This window comes from Acanthochromis polyacanthus, chromosome 13, assembly GCF_021347895.1.
Source record: "Acanthochromis polyacanthus isolate Apoly-LR-REF ecotype Palm Island chromosome 13, KAUST_Apoly_ChrSc, whole genome shotgun sequence".
NCBI lineage: Eukaryota > Metazoa > Chordata > Actinopteri > Pomacentridae > Acanthochromis > Acanthochromis polyacanthus.
The window spans coordinates 1,550,192-1,567,346 of NC_067125.1; the positions used below are offsets into that span (position 1 = coordinate 1,550,192).

The window sequence follows — 17,155 nt, forward strand, 5'->3', positions numbered from 1 at the left end:
AGCAATTAATCAGTAGTGGAGAGACAACATAATGTAATAAACCAATAATGGAGGGATAATATTATGATCAGTAGCAAATCACCACTCAGGTTAGTAGTTAGATTTATAAATCCCAACATGTCATCCAAAATATCACAAAAACGTCATAGTTTACAGAATTTTATAGAATCCCATTTCACCTGCAGAACACCTGACTGGTCTGCAGGTAGAAACACAGATCAACATCTGAGCAGCAGCTGAGTCTATCACAGGCTCACCTGGACAGAGCTACAGAGAGACAAACATTCACCAAAGTCATTTAGAATCACCAGTTAACCTCAGCATGTCACTGGACTGTGGGAGGAACCTGGAGAACTCAGCAGGAGAACATGGAAACTCCATGCAGAAAGATCCCGGAACCAGAACCAGGCTGGGACGTGAACCGGGACAATGCTAACCATTGATCCACTGCACATCTATTAATTTCCATGTTAACAGAAACATCAGAAGGCAGGTTTGAAGTTAAAGAACAGTTCCAGTCAATGATCAGTCAGGAGAACTCCAACTACGTTTATTTAAAGCTACAACAGAAATAATGAACAAACAAATTCAGCAACACAACAAAGTTCATCTGAAACACTCAGAACGCAGAGAAAAAAACAGCCAAGTTTGAAAAAACAATAATATAAAGAGAAGATGTGAAAAGTTTCATCCCTGAGATTAAAGATAAACCTTTCAGATGGTCTGGTTCCACTCTGTACCGTCTAATAAACACAGATGAACGGGTTCTTAACAGGGTTCTAAACATCTAGAATAAATGAAATAAAGTGAGAAGATGAGAAACATCCAGCTCCATGTTTTAGCTTCTCTTCCTGAAATGTGAACAATAATCTCATTAAAGTAAACTCTCCACAGAATCAGTGCAAATGGACACAGACCAACAGCTTCACACTAGAACATGGATTTAAAGGAACTTTGGTTCCAAAACAAAGATCCTAAAGGTTCAGGCAGCACCAAACTTAATATTCTACTATCATAAACAGGCCTCGATCCACAGAAAGTCACAAAAAAACGGACATTTCATCTAAAAATCAACCAAATGTGGAGAAAAGTTCCTCAGAAGCAGGCGACTGATGGAGGTTTGATGGAAGCTCCTCTGTTTAACGGTTCTGTTCATCAGAACATTTCGTTTGACCACAGTCAGAAGAAACCGATAAACGATCAATAACTCCCACTGATCAGCATCTCTGTAAACAAACATTCGCTTTTAAAACTGCAGTGTTTTAAGGTCTTAAAAATAATGGGAAACTTGCAGTCGACTTGTTGGCATTCAGGAAAACCTTCCTCTTATCCTCAGGAAGACCTCAGCCAATCACATCACTCGCTGCCGGGCGGCTCCTCCCTCACTGGCTCCGCCTCCGGTGACATCAGTACTTCCTGTCAGCAGCGGAGTGAAATCTGGAAATAAAAAACTCTTTTCATCATTACCATCAGTGGCTAACAGTAGCTTAGCATAGTTTAGCTTAGCATGAAAACAGCTAGCATTGCTGCTCAAAAGAAAACAGTTTACAGTTTGTCAGCAAATCCATTGATATTTCACAGAGTTTTAAGATAATATTTAATCAAAACCACAGAAAGTAGACGCTAATTTAATGTTTTCTGTAAATTAACTGATCTGTGACATCCTGAAGTTAAACCAGCTGCTGGTTCTACAAACGAATCCAACCTTTCATCTCGGTTCCCGTCCTGCCGTCGGTCACTTGGCTGTTATTTCCTGCATCAGCAGCTGGATCCAGTTTCCCTCCAGAGGTTTTCTTCCCGTCCACTCCATCCAGCTTCACAGTGTAGAGAGTCTGCAGGAGACCCATGGAGTCAAAGTTCTCCTCAGAACATCCACCTTTCCTCCTCAGCAGCTCCAGAACCTGCAGCAGAACCAACGACAGCAACAAAAAAACACAAATTATACAACAGAGTACTGCACAGCTGCATCATAGTAACAGTACATCACAGTACATGACTCACGCACAAGAATATATGTAGAAATATATACAGTGATGTAAAGAAATATATATACAGTCAGTATAAATGTACACAATTTTTAATGACTTTTACTGAATCTGGAGACTAAAACTAAGAAAAAGCTTCTATAAAGTACAAACACAAAATACTTCAAAAAGCACACAAAATACCTAGTCTGTAGTACTACTAACAGGTTAGTCTGTAGTACTACTAACAGGTTAGTCTGTAGTAATACTAACAGGTTAGTCTGTAGTACTACTAACAGGTTAGTCTGTAGTAATACTAACAGGTTAGTCTGTAGTAATATTAACAGGTTAGTCTGTAGTAATACTAACAGGCTAGTCTGTAGTACTACTAACAGGTTAGTCTGTAGTAATACTAACAGGCTAGTCTGTAGTACTACTAACAGGTTAGTCTGTAGTAATACTAACAGGCTAGTCTGTAGTACTACTAACAGGTTAGTCTGTAGTAATATTAACAGGCTAGTCTGTAGTAATACTAACAGGTTAGTCTGTAGTAATACTAACAGGTTAGTCTGTAGTAATACTAACAGGTTAGTCTGTAGTACTACTAACAGGTTAGTCTGTAGTAATACTAACAGGCTAGTCTGTAGTACTACTAACAGGTTAGTCTGTAGTAATACTAACAGGTTAGTCTGTAGTACTACTAACAGGTTAGTCTGTAGTAATACTAACAGGCTAGTCTGTAGTAATACTAACAGGTTAGTCTGTAGTACTACTAACAGGTTAGTCTGTAGTAATACTAACAGGTTAGTCTGTAGTACTACTAACAGGTTAGTCTGTAGTACTACTAACAGGTTAGTCTGTAGTAATACTAACAGGTTAGTCTGTAGTACTACTAACAGGTTAGTCTGTAGTAATACTAACAGGTTAGTCTGTAGTAATATTAACAGGTTAGTCTGTAGTAATACTAACAGGCTAGTCTGTAGTACTACTAACAGGTTAGTCTGTAGTAATACTAACAGGCTAGTCTGTAGTACTACTAACAGGTTAGTCTGTAGTAATACTAACAGGCTAGTCTGTAGTACTACTAACAGGTTAGTCTGTAGTAATATTAACAGGCTAGTCTGTAGTAATACTAACAGGTTAGTCTGTAGTAATACTAACAGGTTAGTCTGTAGTAATACTAACAGGCTAGTCTGTAGTACTACTAACAGGTTAGTCTGTAGTAATACTAACAGGTTAGTCTGTAGTACTACTAACAGGTTAGTCTGTAGTAATACTAACAGGCTAGTCTGTAGTAATACTAACAGGTTAGTCTGTAGTACTACTAACAGGTTAGTCTGTAGTAATACTAACAGGTTAGTCTGTAGTACTACTAACAGGTTAGTCTGTAGTACTACTAACAGGTTAGTCTGTAGTAATACTAACAGGTTAGTCTGTAGTAATACCAACAGGTTAGTCTGTAGTAATACCAACAGGTTAGTCTGTAGTAATACCAACAGGTTAGTCTGTAGTAATACCAACACGCTAGTCTGTAGTAATACTAACAGGTTAGTCTGTAGTAATACTAACAGGCTAGTCTGTAGTAATACTAACAGGTTAGTCTGTAGTACTACTAACAGGCTAGTCTGTAGTACTACTAACAGGCTAGTCTGTAGTAATACTAACAGGTTAGTCTGTAGTACTACTAACAGGCTAGTCTGTAGTAATACTAACAGGTTAGTCTGTAGTACTACTAACAGGCTAGTCTGTAGTAATACTAACAGGTTAGTCTGTAGTACTATTAACAGGTTAGTCTGTAGTACTACTAACAGGCTAGTCTGTAGTACTACTAACAGGTTAGTCTGTAATACTACTAACAGGTTAGTCTGTAGTAATACTAACAGGTTAGTCTGTAGTACTACTAACAGGCTAGTCTGTAGTAATACTAACAGGTTAGTCTGTAGTACTACTAACAGGCTAGTCTGTAGTAATACTAACAGGTTAGTCTGTAGTACTATTAACAGGTTAGTCTGTAGTAATACTAACAGGCTAGTCTGTAGTAATACTAACAGGTTAGTCTGTAGTACTACTAACAGGCTAGTCTGTAGTAATACTAACAGGCTAGTCTGTAGTACTACTAACAGGTTAGTCTGTAGTACTACTAACAGGTTAGTCTGTAGTAATACTAACAGGTTAGTCTGTAGTAATACTAACAGGTTAGTCTGTAGTACTACTAACAGGTTAGTCTGTAGTAATACTAACAGGTTAGTCTGTAGTAATACTAACAGGTTAGTCTGTAGTAATACTAACAGGTTAGTCTGTAGTACTACTAACAGGTTAGTCTGTAGTACTACTAACAGGTTAGTCTGTAGTACTACTAACAGGTTAGTCTGTAGTACTATTAACAGGTTAGTCTGTAGTAATACTAACAGGTTAGTCTGTAGTAATACTAACAGGCTAGTCTGTAGTACTACTAACAGGTTAGTCTGTAGTAATACTAACAGGTTAGTCTGTAGTACTATTAACAGGTTAGTCTGTAGTACTACTAACAGGTTAGTCTGTAGTAATACTAACAGGTTAGTCTGTAGTAATACTAACAGGTTAGTCTGTAGTACTACTAACAGGCTAGTCTGTAGTAATACTAACAGGTTAGTCTGTAGTACTATTAACAGGTTAGTCTGTAGTAATACTAACAGGCTAGTCTGTAGTAATACTAACAGGTTAGTCTGTAGTACTACTAACAGGCTAGTCTGTAGTAATACTAACAGGTTAGTCTGTAGTACTACTAACAGGCTAGTCTGTAGTACTACTAACAGGTTAGTCTGTAGTAATACTAACAGGTTAGTCTGTAGTAATACTAACAGGTTAGTCTGTAGTACTACTAACAGGTTAGTCTGTAGTAATACTAACAGGTTAGTCTGTAGTACTACTAACAGGTTAGTCTGTAGTACTACTAACAGGTTAGTCTGTAGTAATACTAACAGGTTAGTCTGTAGTAATACTAACAGGCTAATCTGTTGTACTACTAACAGGTTAGTCTGTAGTAATACTAACAGGTTAGTCTGTAGTACTACTAACAGGTTAGTCTGTAGTAATACTAACAGGCTAGTCTGTAGTAATACTAACAGGTTAGTCTGTAGTAATACTAACAGGTTAGTCTGTAGTACTACTAACAGGCTAGTCTGTAGTAATACTAACAGGTTAGTCTGTAGTAATACTAACAGGTTAGTCTGTAGTAATACTAACAGGCTAGTCTGTAGTAATACTAACAGGTTAGTCTGTAGTAATACTAACAGGCTAGTCTGTAGTACTACTAACAGGCTAGTCTGTAGTAATACTAACAGGTTAGTCTGTAGTAATACTAACAGGCTAGTCTGTAGTACTACTAACAGGCTAGTCTGTAGTAATACTAACAGGTTAGTCTGTAGTACTACTAACAGGCTAGTCTGTAGTACTACTAACAGGCTAGTCTGTAGTAATACTAACAGGTTAGTCTGTAGTAATACTAACAGGTTAGTCTGTAGTAATACTAACAGGTTAGTCTGTAGTAATACTAACAGGTTAGTCTGTAGTACTACTAACAGGCTAGTCTGTAGTACTACTAACAGGTTAGTCTGTAGTAATACTAACAGGCTAGTCTGTAGTACTACTAACAGGCTAGTCTGTAGTAATACTAACAGGTTAGTCTGTAGTACTACTAACAGGTTAGTCTGTAGTAATACTAACAGGTTAGTCTGTAGTACTACTAACAGGTTAGTCTGTAGTACTACTAACAGGTTAGTCTGTAGTACTACTAACAGGCTAGTCTGTAGTACTACTAACAGGTTAGTCTGTAGTACTACTAACAGGCTAGTCTGTAGTACTACTAACAGGTTAGTCTGTAGTACTACTAACAGGTTAGTCTGTAGTAATACTAACAGGTTAGTCTGTAGTACTACTAACAGGTTAGTCTGTAGTAATACTAACAGGTTAGTCTGTAGTACTACTAACAGGTTAGTCTGTAGTACTACTAACAGGTTAGTCTGTAGTACTACTAACAGGCTAGTCTGTAGTACTACTAACAGGTTAGTCTGTAGTAATATTAACAGGCTAGTCTGTAGTAATACTAACAGGTTAGTCTGTAGTAATACTAACAGGCTAGTCTGTAGTAATACTAACAGGTTAGTCTGTAGTACTACTAACAGGCTAGTCTGTAGTAATACTAACAGGTTAGTCTGTAGTACTATTAACAGGTTAGTCTGTAGTAATACTAACAGGCTAGTCTGTAGTAATACTAACAGGTTAGTCTGTAGTACTACTAACAGGCTAGTCTGTAGTACTACTAACAGGCTAGTCTGTAGTACTACTAACAGGTTAGTCTGTAGTACTACTAACAGGCTAGTCTGTAGTAATACTAACAGGCTAGTCTGTAGTAATACTAACAGGCTAGTCTGTAGTAATACTAACAGGTTAGTCTGTAGTAATACTAACAGGTTAGTCTGTAGTAATACTAACAGGCTAGTCTGTAGTAATACTAACAGGTTAGTCTGTAGTAATACTAACAGGTTAGTCTGTAGTACTACTAACAGGCTAGTCTGTAGTAATACTAACAGGTTAGTCTGTAGTAATACTAACAGGTTAGTCTGTAGTAATACTAACAGGCTAGTCTGTAGTAATACTAACAGGTTAGTCTGTAGTAATACTAACAGGCTAGTCTGTAGTACTACTAACAGGCTAGTCTGTAGTAATACTAACAGGTTAGTCTGTAGTAATACTAACAGGCTAGTCTGTAGTACTACTAACAGGTTAGTCTGTAGTAATACTAACAGGTTAGTCTGTAGTACTACTAACAGGCTAGTCTGTAGTACTACTAACAGGCTAGTCTGTAGTACTACTAACAGGTTAGTCTGTAGTAATACTAACAGGTTAGTCTGTAGTAATACTAACAGGCTAGTCTGTAGTAATACTAACAGGTTAGTCTGTAGTAATACTAACAGGTTAGTCTGTAGTACTACTAACAGGCTAGTCTGTAGTACTACTAACAGGCTAGTCTGTAGTACTACTAACAGGTTAGTCTGTAGTACTACTAACAGGTTAGTCTGTAGTAATACTAACAGGTTAGTCTGTAGTAATACTAACAGGCTAGTCTGTAGTACTACTAACAGGTTAGTCTGTAGTAATACTAACAGGTTAGTCTGTAGTAATACTAACAGGTTAGTCTGTAGTACTACTAACAGGTTAGTCTGTAGTACTACTAACAGGCTAGTCTGTAGTACTACTAACAGGCTAGTCTGTAGTACTACTAACAGGTTAGTCTGTAGTAATACTAACAGGTTAGTCTGTAGTAATACTAACAGGTTAGTCTGTAGTACTACTAACAGGTTAGTCTGTAGTACTACTAACAGGCTAGTCTGTAGTACTACTAACAGGTTAGTCTGTAGTACTACTAACAGGCTAGTCTGTAGTACTACTAACAGGTTAGTCTGTAGTACTACTAACAGGTTAGTCTGTAGTACTACTAACAGGCTAGTCTGTAGTACTACTAACAGGTTAGTCTGTAGTACTACTAACAGGCTAGTCTGTAGTAATACTAACAGGTTAGTCTGTAGTAATACTAACAGGCTAGTCTGTAGTACTACTAACAGGTTAGTCTGTAGTAATACTAACAGGTTAGTCTGTAGTAATACTAACAGGTTAGTCTGTAGTACTACTAACAGGCTAGTCTGTAGTAATACTAACAGGTTAGTCTGTAGTAATACTAACAGGCTAGTCTGTAGTACTACTAACAGGTTAGTCTGTAGTAATACTAACAGGTTAGTCTGTAGTACTACTAACAGGCTAGTCTGTAGTATTACTAACAGGTTAGTCTGTAGTACTACTAACAGGCTAGTCTGTAGTAATACTAACAGGTTAGTCTGTAGTACTACTAACAGGCTAGTCTGTAGTAATACTAACAGGTTAGTCTGTAGTAATACTAACAGGCTAGTCTGTAGTACTACTAACAGGTTAGTCTTTAGTAATACTAACAGGTTAGTCTGTAGTAATACTAACAGGTTAGTCTGTCCTAATACTAACAGGTTAGTCTGTAGTAATACTAACAGGTTAGTCTGTCCTAATACTAACAGGGTAGTGCAGTTAGAACTCGGAGCTCCGAGGAACTTGTAGAACATCTCTGGAGAACCTGAGGATATTTTGGTTTGTTCTTTGGTGTCGTCATGGTAACAGTCTCACCTTGATGTACTTGTAGGACTTGAGCTCGCTGATGTTCTCCTCCAGGAACAGCAGGTACAGAGAGAGGTCGTCCCATTGGCTGCCGGGGATCGGCAACACGCTGACGGTGGGCAGTGATTGGTAGGTTTCCAGGAAGCGAGCGTAACCGTGACAGAGGAGAGGACGGAGGGCAGTGAAGATCACGACCGGAACCAAGGAGATGAACACAACCAGGTTCACCAGGCTGCACACAAGAAACGCACAACAGAAACAGACACAAAACAGACAACAAACACACAAAGATTACACAACACAAAGATCACTGCATGATGCCCATGTAAGGTCAGTGAACGATGCCCATGTAAGGTCAGTGAATGATGCCCATGTAAGGTCAGTGAATGATGCCCATGTAAGGTCAGTGAATGATGCCCATATAAGGTCTGTGAACGATGCCCATGTAAGGTCAGTGAATGATGCCCATATAAGGTCAGTGAATGATGCCCATATAAGGTCAGTGAACGATGCCCATGTAAGGTCAGTGAATGATGCCCATATAAGGTCTGTGAACGATGCCCGTGTAAGGTCAGTGAACGATGCCCGTGTAAGGTCAGTGAATGATGCCCATATAAGGTCAGTGAATGATGCCCATATAAGGTCAGTGAACGATGCCCGTATAAGGTCTGTGAACGATGCCCATATAAGGTCTGTGAACGATGCCCGTGTAAGGTCTGTGAACGATGCCCGTGTAAGGTCAGTGAACGATGCCCATGTAAGGTCAGTGAACGATGCCCGTGTAAGGTCAGTGAATGATGCCCATATAAGGTCTGTGAACGATGCCCGTGTAAGGTCAGTGAACGATGCCCATATAAGGTCTGTGAACGATGCCCGTGTAAGGTCAGTGAATGATGCCCATATAAGGTCAGTGAACGATGCCCGTGTAAGGTCAGTGAACGATGCCCATATAAGGTCTGTGAACGATGCCCGTGTAAGGTCAGTGAACGATGCCCATATAAGGTCTGTGAACGATGCCCGTGTAAGGTCAGTGAATGATGCCCATATAAGGTCTGTGAACGATGCCCGTGTAAGGTCAGTGAACGATGCCCATATAAGGTCTGTGAACGATGCCCGTGTAAGGTCAGTGAACGATGCCCATGTAAGGTCAGTGAACGATGCCCGTGTAAGGTCAGTGAATGATGCCCATATAAGGTCTGTGAACGATGCCCGTGTAAGGTCAGTGAACGATGCCCATATAAGGTCTGTGAACGATGCCCGTGTAAGGTCAGTGAACGATGCCCATATAAGGTCTGTGAACGATGCCCATGTAAGGTCAGTGAACGATGCCCATGTAAGGTCAGTGAACGATGCCCATGTAAGGTCTGTGAACGATGCCCGTGTAAGGTCAGTGAACGATGCCCATATAAGGTCTGTGAACGATGCCCGTGTAAGGTCAGTGAACGATGCCCATGTAAGGTCAGTGAACGATGCCCGTGTAAGGTCAGTGAATGATGCCCATTTCAGGTCAGTGAATGATGCCCATGTAAGGTCAGTGAATGATGCCCATATAAGGTCAGTGAACGCTGTCCATGTAAGGCCTGTGAACGATGTCCATAGAAGGTCAGTGAACGGTAAGGTCAGTGAACGATGCCCATATAAGCTCTGTGAACGATGCCCATATAAGCTCTGTGAACGATGCCCATCTAAGGTCTGAATGAGGACACCTGAGCAGTTACCTGAGCAGAGAGAACACTCCCACGGCGATCAGCTTGCACTGCACCTGTTCAGGTACTCCGGGGTCGGTGTCCAAAAGTCCGACTCTCAGCGAGCACCGGAAGGCGTCGTTGGAGGCCAGGCGCAGGTAGAAACTCAGGTAGGTGCAGGTGAGGACCAGAGTGACCAGAGTCAGACCGCGACACAGCAGGTAGAAGAGCAGCAGAGAACGAGAGCAGCGCTTTGTCATCAGGAACTTCTCCACCAGGGGGTAGTTGAAGCAGCCCTCCGTAGGGTCACTGACGAGGGAAGAGGTTTCATTGGATCTGGTTGTGTTGGTTCTGTTTCTGCACTTATGGAACCTTCAAAGATCTCAAGTGTTTACCTGTCGGGGCTCAGGGCCAGGCGTTTAGCCAGCGTCACGGCTCGGTTGTAGCTTCGGTCGAGCTCCTCCATGATGAAGCCCAGATCAGACTGAAGAAGAGGAGCAGCAGAGAACCTCCAGAACAGAGCCGGAGCGTACATCAGAACCGACACCAGCAGAAGCATGTAGGGGAAGAACTGGAACAGATCAATAATCGATAACTGATCATACAGCAGCATGTAGGGGAAGAACTGGAACAGATCAATAATCAATAAGTGATCACACAGCAGCATGTAGGGGAAGAACTGGAACAGATCAATAATCGATAACTGGAGGATCGATAAAAAGATCAATAAATATTACAGGAAGGATCGATAAAAAGATGAATAAATATACATCCATCCATCATCCATCCATACATCCAGCCATTTAATAGAAACAGACTAGTAAAGATAAACCAGTGACTGGATTAAATAATGAACTGAAGAACTAATTAACTGATTAACTAATAAACAAATGAACTAATAAACTCATCAACTAATTAAGTAATTAACTAATAAATTGATGAGCTACTTAACGAATGAACTAATTAACTAATGAACGAATTAACTAATGAACTGAAGATTTGACCTCAGAAACAGATTTAATGTTCTAAAACTGCAGCTTTAATGAGGAACAGAAGCAAACGTTCTGAAGAATCTGGTTTAGATCAGATCGACCTGAGAACACCTGTCCACAGGTGAGTCAGTCTGCAGGTAGGAAAAGGTAGGAACAGGGAGGACCAGGACAAGTAGGAACAGGTAGGAACAATAGTTGTGTGTAGTAGTAGTGTAGCAGTAGTGTGTAGTATTGTGTAGCAGGAGTGTGTACCTTGTGCAGCCACAGAGGCAGCTCATTGGAGTGGACATCAGCCCAGCAGAATGAATCCACGTAGGCCGCCTGCCTCCAGGAGAAGTTAGCCGGAGCAAAGCAGCTGATCTGAGTTCCTGGAACGTCAACAGAAAGCATTTAGATGGAACATAGAACCCATTTAGACGGAACATAGAACCCGTTAGACAGAACATAGAACCCATTTAGACGGAACATAGAACCCATTAGACGGAACATAGAACCCATTAGACAGAACGTAGAACCCATTTAGACGGAACATAGAACCCATTAGACGGAACATAGAACCCATTTAGACAGAACGTAGAACCCATTTAGACAGAACATAGAACCCATTTAGACAGAACATAGAACCCGTTAGACAGAACGTAGAACCCATTAGAAAGAACATAGAACCCATTTAGACGGAACATAGAACCCATTTAGACAGGACATAGAAACCGTTAGAGAGAACATAGAACCCATTTAGACGGAACATAGAACCCATTAGACGGAACATAGAACCCATTAGACGGAACATAGAACCCATTAGACGGAACATAGAACCCGTTAGACAGAACGTAGAACCCATTTAGACAGAACATAGAACCCATTTAGACAGAACATAGAACCCGTTAGACAGAACGTAGAACCCATTAGAAAGAACATAGAACCCATTTAGACGGAACATAGAACCCATTTAGACGGAACATAGAACCCGTTAGACAGAACGTAGAACCCATTAGAAAGAACATAGAACCCATTAGACAGAACATAGAACCCATTTAGACGGAACATAGAACCCGTTAGACAGGACATAGAAACCGTTAGAGAGAACATAGAACCCATTTAGACGGAACATAGAACCCATTAGACGGAACATAGAACCCATTAGACGGAACATAGAACCCGTTAGACAGAACGTAGAACCCATTTAGACAGAACATAGAACCCATTTAGACAGAACATAGAACCCATTTAGACAGAACATAGAATCCGTTAGACAGAACGTAGAACCCATTAGAAAGAACATAGAACCCATTAGACAGAACATAGAACCCATTTAGACGGAACATAGAACCCATTTAGACAGGACATAGAAACCGTTAGAGAGAACATAGAACCCATTTAGACGGAACATAGAACCCATTAGACGGAACATAGAACCCATTAGACGGAACATAGAGCCCGTTAGACAGAACGTAGAACCCATTTAGACAGAACATAGAACCCATTTAGACAGAACATAGAACCCATTTAGACAGAACATAGAATCCGTTAGACAGAACGTAGAACCCATTAGAAAGAACATAGAACCCATTAGACAGAACATAGAACTCATTAGACAGAACGTAGAACCCATTAGAAAGAACATAGAACCCATTTAGACGGAACATAGAACCCATTTAGACAGGACATAGAAACCGTTAGAGAGAACATAGAACCCATTTAGACGGAACATAGTGTGGGAAATGGTGTGTTTTATAATTGCTCAGTGTGCATATTAAAGAGTTGTATTGGTTCTGAGGAATAGGAAGGTGAAGAGCATCATTACCATGGTGTGACTGTAATGAAACAAAGAAGATAAGTCCAGCTTTATTTTACTTATTACTCATGTGATTGAAACCAAGGATGATCAAGACATAAAGTGATTGATAATCAAAGTACAGACAGTTTTTCATAATAAAGGTACAGATAGTTTTTGACGTAAGCTGTAATCAGTAAAGAACATGAGCGAGTTGTATGTGCAGTTTCTAATCTTGCTTTGCAGAAGCGAAGTCATTCCTACGTGAGCGTAATGACAAAACATCAGCTGTGACAGAGGACAGCGGAACAACGCAGCATCGGAAGGGGCGGCCGGCCTTGATAGATAGCTATACACACTGTTAGAGTATAAGAAGACTGGGTCAGGAACAGTTAGCAGTCTGATTCCATCCGAACTGACTGAACACTTATTGTCGGTTAGGGACAGAGGATTCAGGCCCAGAGCTCTGTATTCACATTCAATTTTGCTGTAATAAATACTTTTGATTTTAAGAAGAAGTCTCCTGACTACTCCATCAAAAGAACTGGGCGGAAACAGCCTTACACATATTTTGTTGGTTTGTTTAATTGTAGGATAGGCTGATTTCCAACAATAGAACCCATTAGACGGAACATAGAACCCATTAGACGGAACATAGAACCCGTTAGACAGAACGTAGAACCCATTTAGACAGAACATAGAACCCATTTAGACAGAACATAGAACCCGTTAGACAGAACGTAGAACCCATTAGAAAGAACATAGAACCCATTTAGACGGAACATAGAACCCATTTAGACAGGACATAGAAACCGTTAGAGAGAACATCGAAAGCATTTAGATGGAACATCGAACCCATTTAGACGGAACATAGAACCCATTTAGACGGAACATAGAACCCATTTAGACGCAACATAGAACCCGTTAGACAGAACGTAGAACCCATTAGACGGAACATAGAACCCATTAGACGGAACATAGAGCCCGTTAGACAGAACGTAGAACCCATTTAGACAGAACAGAGAACCCATTTAGACAGAACATAGAACCCATTTAGACAGAACATAGAATCCGTTAGACAGAACGTAGAACCCATTAGAAAGAACATAGAACCCATTAGACAGAACATAGAACTCATTAGACAGAACATAGAACCCATTTAGACGGAACATAGAACCCATTAGACGGAACATAGAACCTATTAGACGGAACATAGAACTCACTAGACAGAACATTGAACCCATTAGCCAGAACATAGAAACCGTTAGAGAGAACATAGAACCCATTTAGATCGAACACAGAACTCATTAGAAGGAACATAGAACCCATTTAGACGGAACATAGAACCAGTTAGAGAAAGCATAGAACCCATTTAGACAGAACATAAAACCCATTAGACGGAACATGGAAACCGTTAGACAGAACGTAGAACCCATTAGACAGAACGTAGAACCCATTAGAATGTCTCTGGCACTGGGGTTAGCTTCTTCTGGTTTAGATAATGATGCTGCTACCACCATGCTTCACATCATGATGCTGCCTCCACCATGCTTCACATCATGATGCTGCCTCCACTGTGCTCTGACCATTTAAACATTAATATCCTATGATTGTATTCTACAAATTTACAAAGTCAAATTTAAGCCACAGTCTTCAGAAGATGAAACTCCACACTCACCCACAGAGACCTCCTGGGCGAAGGCCAGGGAGATGAGCAGCAGCGGCAGCCCGACGGTGACGCAGGTCACCACCTTGTCGACTGCGAGCTCAGTCCGGACGCTGCGGTACCGGGCCTGGTTGGGCTCTTTCAGCAGGAAGTCACTGAACACGTACTCGGTAGCCACGTGGGCGATGGCCATTATCTCACCTGTAGACACACCTGCTGAAGGTTAGGACCTCCTCTGAAGAACCTGGAATTGTTTCATAGATGAGATGAAGGAAGGAAGCTGCAGAACATCTCAGTCTGGATCCAAACCAGAGTTCTAATTCAACAGTAATTAAAATGTAGAAAACACACTGCTTTAAGTCTCATTTCAAACCCGACTTGAACCTCCAGACATGTTTACATCCTCAGAACTAGAACCTCCAGACGTTCAGCAGCTGCTCCTCAAACATCAGATTTAAAAATAAACTCAGACTGAAAACAAGTCGTGATGACTTCAGCTGTTGTTGGTCACAACAAGAAACACACATCTACACACAGACACCAAAAAATACACATCTACACACAGACGCACATCATCTACACACAGAGACACTCCGAGCCTTTGCTGTATTTCACAGTAGATAAACTAATAGTTTCAGTTTTTGGTGTGTTTCACTGCATGTATTGTGTGTACTTTGTGTATTTATTGTGTTTTACTACATGTATTGTGTGTATTATGTGCATTTATTGTGTTGTATTTAAGGAACTGAACCGACCTGCCGGTAGATCCTCCGTTAAACCGTCATGTCTCCTGGTAGACGGCAGGAAGCAGCTGCAGGTGTTCTTCTAGGTGTTTCCGGGTTCTTCAAGGTGAGCCCAGGTGTGTTCAGGTGAGTCCAGGTAAATCAGTTGAGACTAGAAGTGACCAGATCAACAACAACAACAACCTGAAGACCGTCAATCCTCTTCCTGAAATCTGTTCCCGCCTTCTGACGCGTTCACGGACACACGAGCGGCTGGGATCTTACAGCTTCGGTGCTGCCTTCAGACCTGCTCGGGGAGGAGAAAATCAAAACAAACAGATTCTAAAACAAAATGATTTCATTCCCTTGGTTCTAAAAGTTGAACTACAATTAAACTCCGAAGCGCTCAGTGATGAAAAGTGAAACTAAAAAGACACAAATAAAAACATTAAACTATCAAAATAAGACAAAGAACTCCTGATCTGCCTGCAGAACCATAGCTTTAGTCCAAATACAACCTAGAACTTGATAAATGTGTAAAAAATCTGCATGTTGTTTCGGTTTTAATGGGTTTAAAAGTGATATTTCCTGCAGTCCCTGAAGGCAGCAATAATTAAAAAGTTCATCACCAGAACATATCAAACTGGTTCCACTGGGAGTTGTGGGCATGGAGAGGGATGGGCCGTGGTACATTGTGGGGATTCTAGTTCTGTAGTTCTGAACTCTAGCAGCTGGCGTCACGTTAACGTCACACCGGAAAAGAGGGATTTATTTCAAAATAAAATTTGCAAACAAAATAAATCTAAACATTTTACTGTTGAAGGCTGGTTTCTGATCTCTGCTATTCACTCACTTATTCATATCTGTATTTATTAATATTTATCGTTGTTAATATTTTCATATTTATATTATAAATATTTATCTTTATTCATGTTTATAATTATTTAATATAATTCATTTTCATGTTGATAAATGTTTATTTATTTTATGTGTAAATGTATTCATCTTTATATTTATTAAAATGTAAATTTATTCATCTTATATTTGTAAATCTTTATATTTACATTGATCGATATTTATATGTATTAATATTAATATTTACATTTATTTATCTTTGTATTATATTGTTTTTTTTATTATTTATTCCTTTTTATATTTATTTAGTTTATTTATTATATTGCAGATATTAACTTTTGAACAGGCTAAAACTGTAAATAAGGTCCACATCAGAAATCAATGTTTTAAAAAATATAAATGTATTATTTTACTGCATTTGACCATAAAATTCCTATTTTTAAACTGCATTCTAATCAGCATAAACATCACATATTTGCTGCTATCTGAAAGATGATTATGAAAATTAAAGATTTTAAAATGTTAAGGAAAACAAACAAACAAAATACAGAAAAAACTTTACTGTAAAATAAAACAAGCCTTTGTTTTTAGGGTCAACGTGTAAAATATTGTGTGATTTACCGGATATTATCTCTAATTTAGTCTCCTTTTATTTAGTTCTTTTACATCCAACATTGTTCTTCGTGTATTTTGTCTGTATTTGTGTAATCTGGAAGGTTTATTCTGATGAAAAAGGGTTTTCAGAATCAATAAATACATAAAATCACAGTTTGGACCTGAAATAATTCCTATTAAATGTGTTTCAGTGTTTGTTTGAATGAAGCATCATTAATTATTCCAATAAATATGTAATAAAGCTGGAAGATGCTTAGAATATATTTAAACAGAAAACAGAAGAGTTTGAGTTTGCGGTTGTTTTAATAATTTCTCTGTTTTTACTTGAATACATTCTTTAAAACTGTTTATTATTCTTGAATTTAGTACCTTCATTTTATTCTGACCACAAGCAGATAAAATAAGAGTAGAAGATCTAAAAACTGATTTTAATGAAAACACAAGCAGTACTTCATTTAATTTTAAAGTTCCTCTTTTCCTTCTTTTGCTCTTTGCCGTCGTTTTAATTTTATTTATTAATTCCTCTTGGTTATTTTCCCGCTTTCTCCTCTTATTTTTCTTCGGGATGAACCGGAGCCTCTGACAGGTTTTATTGAGAAGCTCCGCCGGACTCGGCCGCCCTCTCCCGGCCAGCTTGACGCCGGCAGCCCCTCTAACCCTTCCCTCAGCCTCCATTCATTTGGCTCCGTCCAGCAGCGGCCC

General features: G+C 39.6%; 1 protein-coding gene and 1 long non-coding RNA gene across 9 annotated transcripts; one reads left to right on the forward strand and one right to left on the reverse strand.

Annotated features, from left to right (window-relative positions):
• Positions 1-524: 524 nt before the first annotated feature.
• Positions 525-17,143, reverse strand: LOC110968036 (pannexin-1-like). 4 transcript variants are annotated; one of them, XM_051957917.1, is made up of 9 exons: positions 16,904-17,143; positions 15,017-15,290; positions 14,274-14,505; positions 11,074-11,189; positions 10,225-10,400; positions 9,863-10,138; positions 8,154-8,376; positions 1,706-1,901; positions 525-1,437 (listed from the first exon to the last, which is right to left on the reverse strand). In XM_051957917.1, the coding sequence occupies exons 3-9, from the start codon at positions 14,452-14,454 to the stop codon at positions 1,352-1,354; spliced, it is 1,254 nt and encodes a 417-aa protein (XP_051813877.1). In that variant the 5' UTR covers positions 14,455-14,505; positions 15,017-15,290; positions 16,904-17,143; the 3' UTR covers positions 525-1,351. The 4 variants fall into 4 exon arrangements, with proteins under 4 accessions (XP_051813877.1, XP_051813876.1, XP_051813875.1 ...); XM_051957916.1 differs by having other exon boundaries at positions 15,613-17,088; XM_051957915.1 differs by having other exon boundaries at positions 14,274-14,462; positions 15,017-17,088.
• On the forward strand, positions 8,701-9,856 carry LOC127536729 (uncharacterized). 5 transcript variants are annotated; one of them, XR_007945856.1, is made up of 4 exons: positions 8,701-9,050; positions 9,099-9,218; positions 9,315-9,410; positions 9,603-9,856. It is a non-coding gene; the product is annotated as an uncharacterized LOC127536729 (long non-coding RNA). The 5 variants fall into 5 exon arrangements; XR_007945857.1 differs by having other exon boundaries at positions 9,147-9,218; positions 9,315-9,434; positions 9,507-9,856; XR_007945855.1 differs by lacking the exon at positions 9,603-9,856 and adding an exon at positions 9,459-9,499.
• Positions 17,144-17,155: the final 12 nt, after the last annotated feature.

Coding starts and splice junctions, on each gene's coding strand:
- LOC110968036 (XM_051957917.1), bottom strand. CDS start 14,454: ATGGCCATCGCCCACGTGGCTACCGAGTACGTGTTCAGTGACTTCCTG. Junction 10,401..11,073: donor TGCCTCTGTGGCTGCACAAG/GTACACACTCCT, acceptor GATCTGTTCCAG/TTCTTCCCCTACATGCTTCT. Junction 10,139..10,224: donor CTGGCCCTGAGCCCCGACAG/GTAAACACTTGA, acceptor TTCCCTCGTCAG/TGACCCTACGGAGGGCTGCT.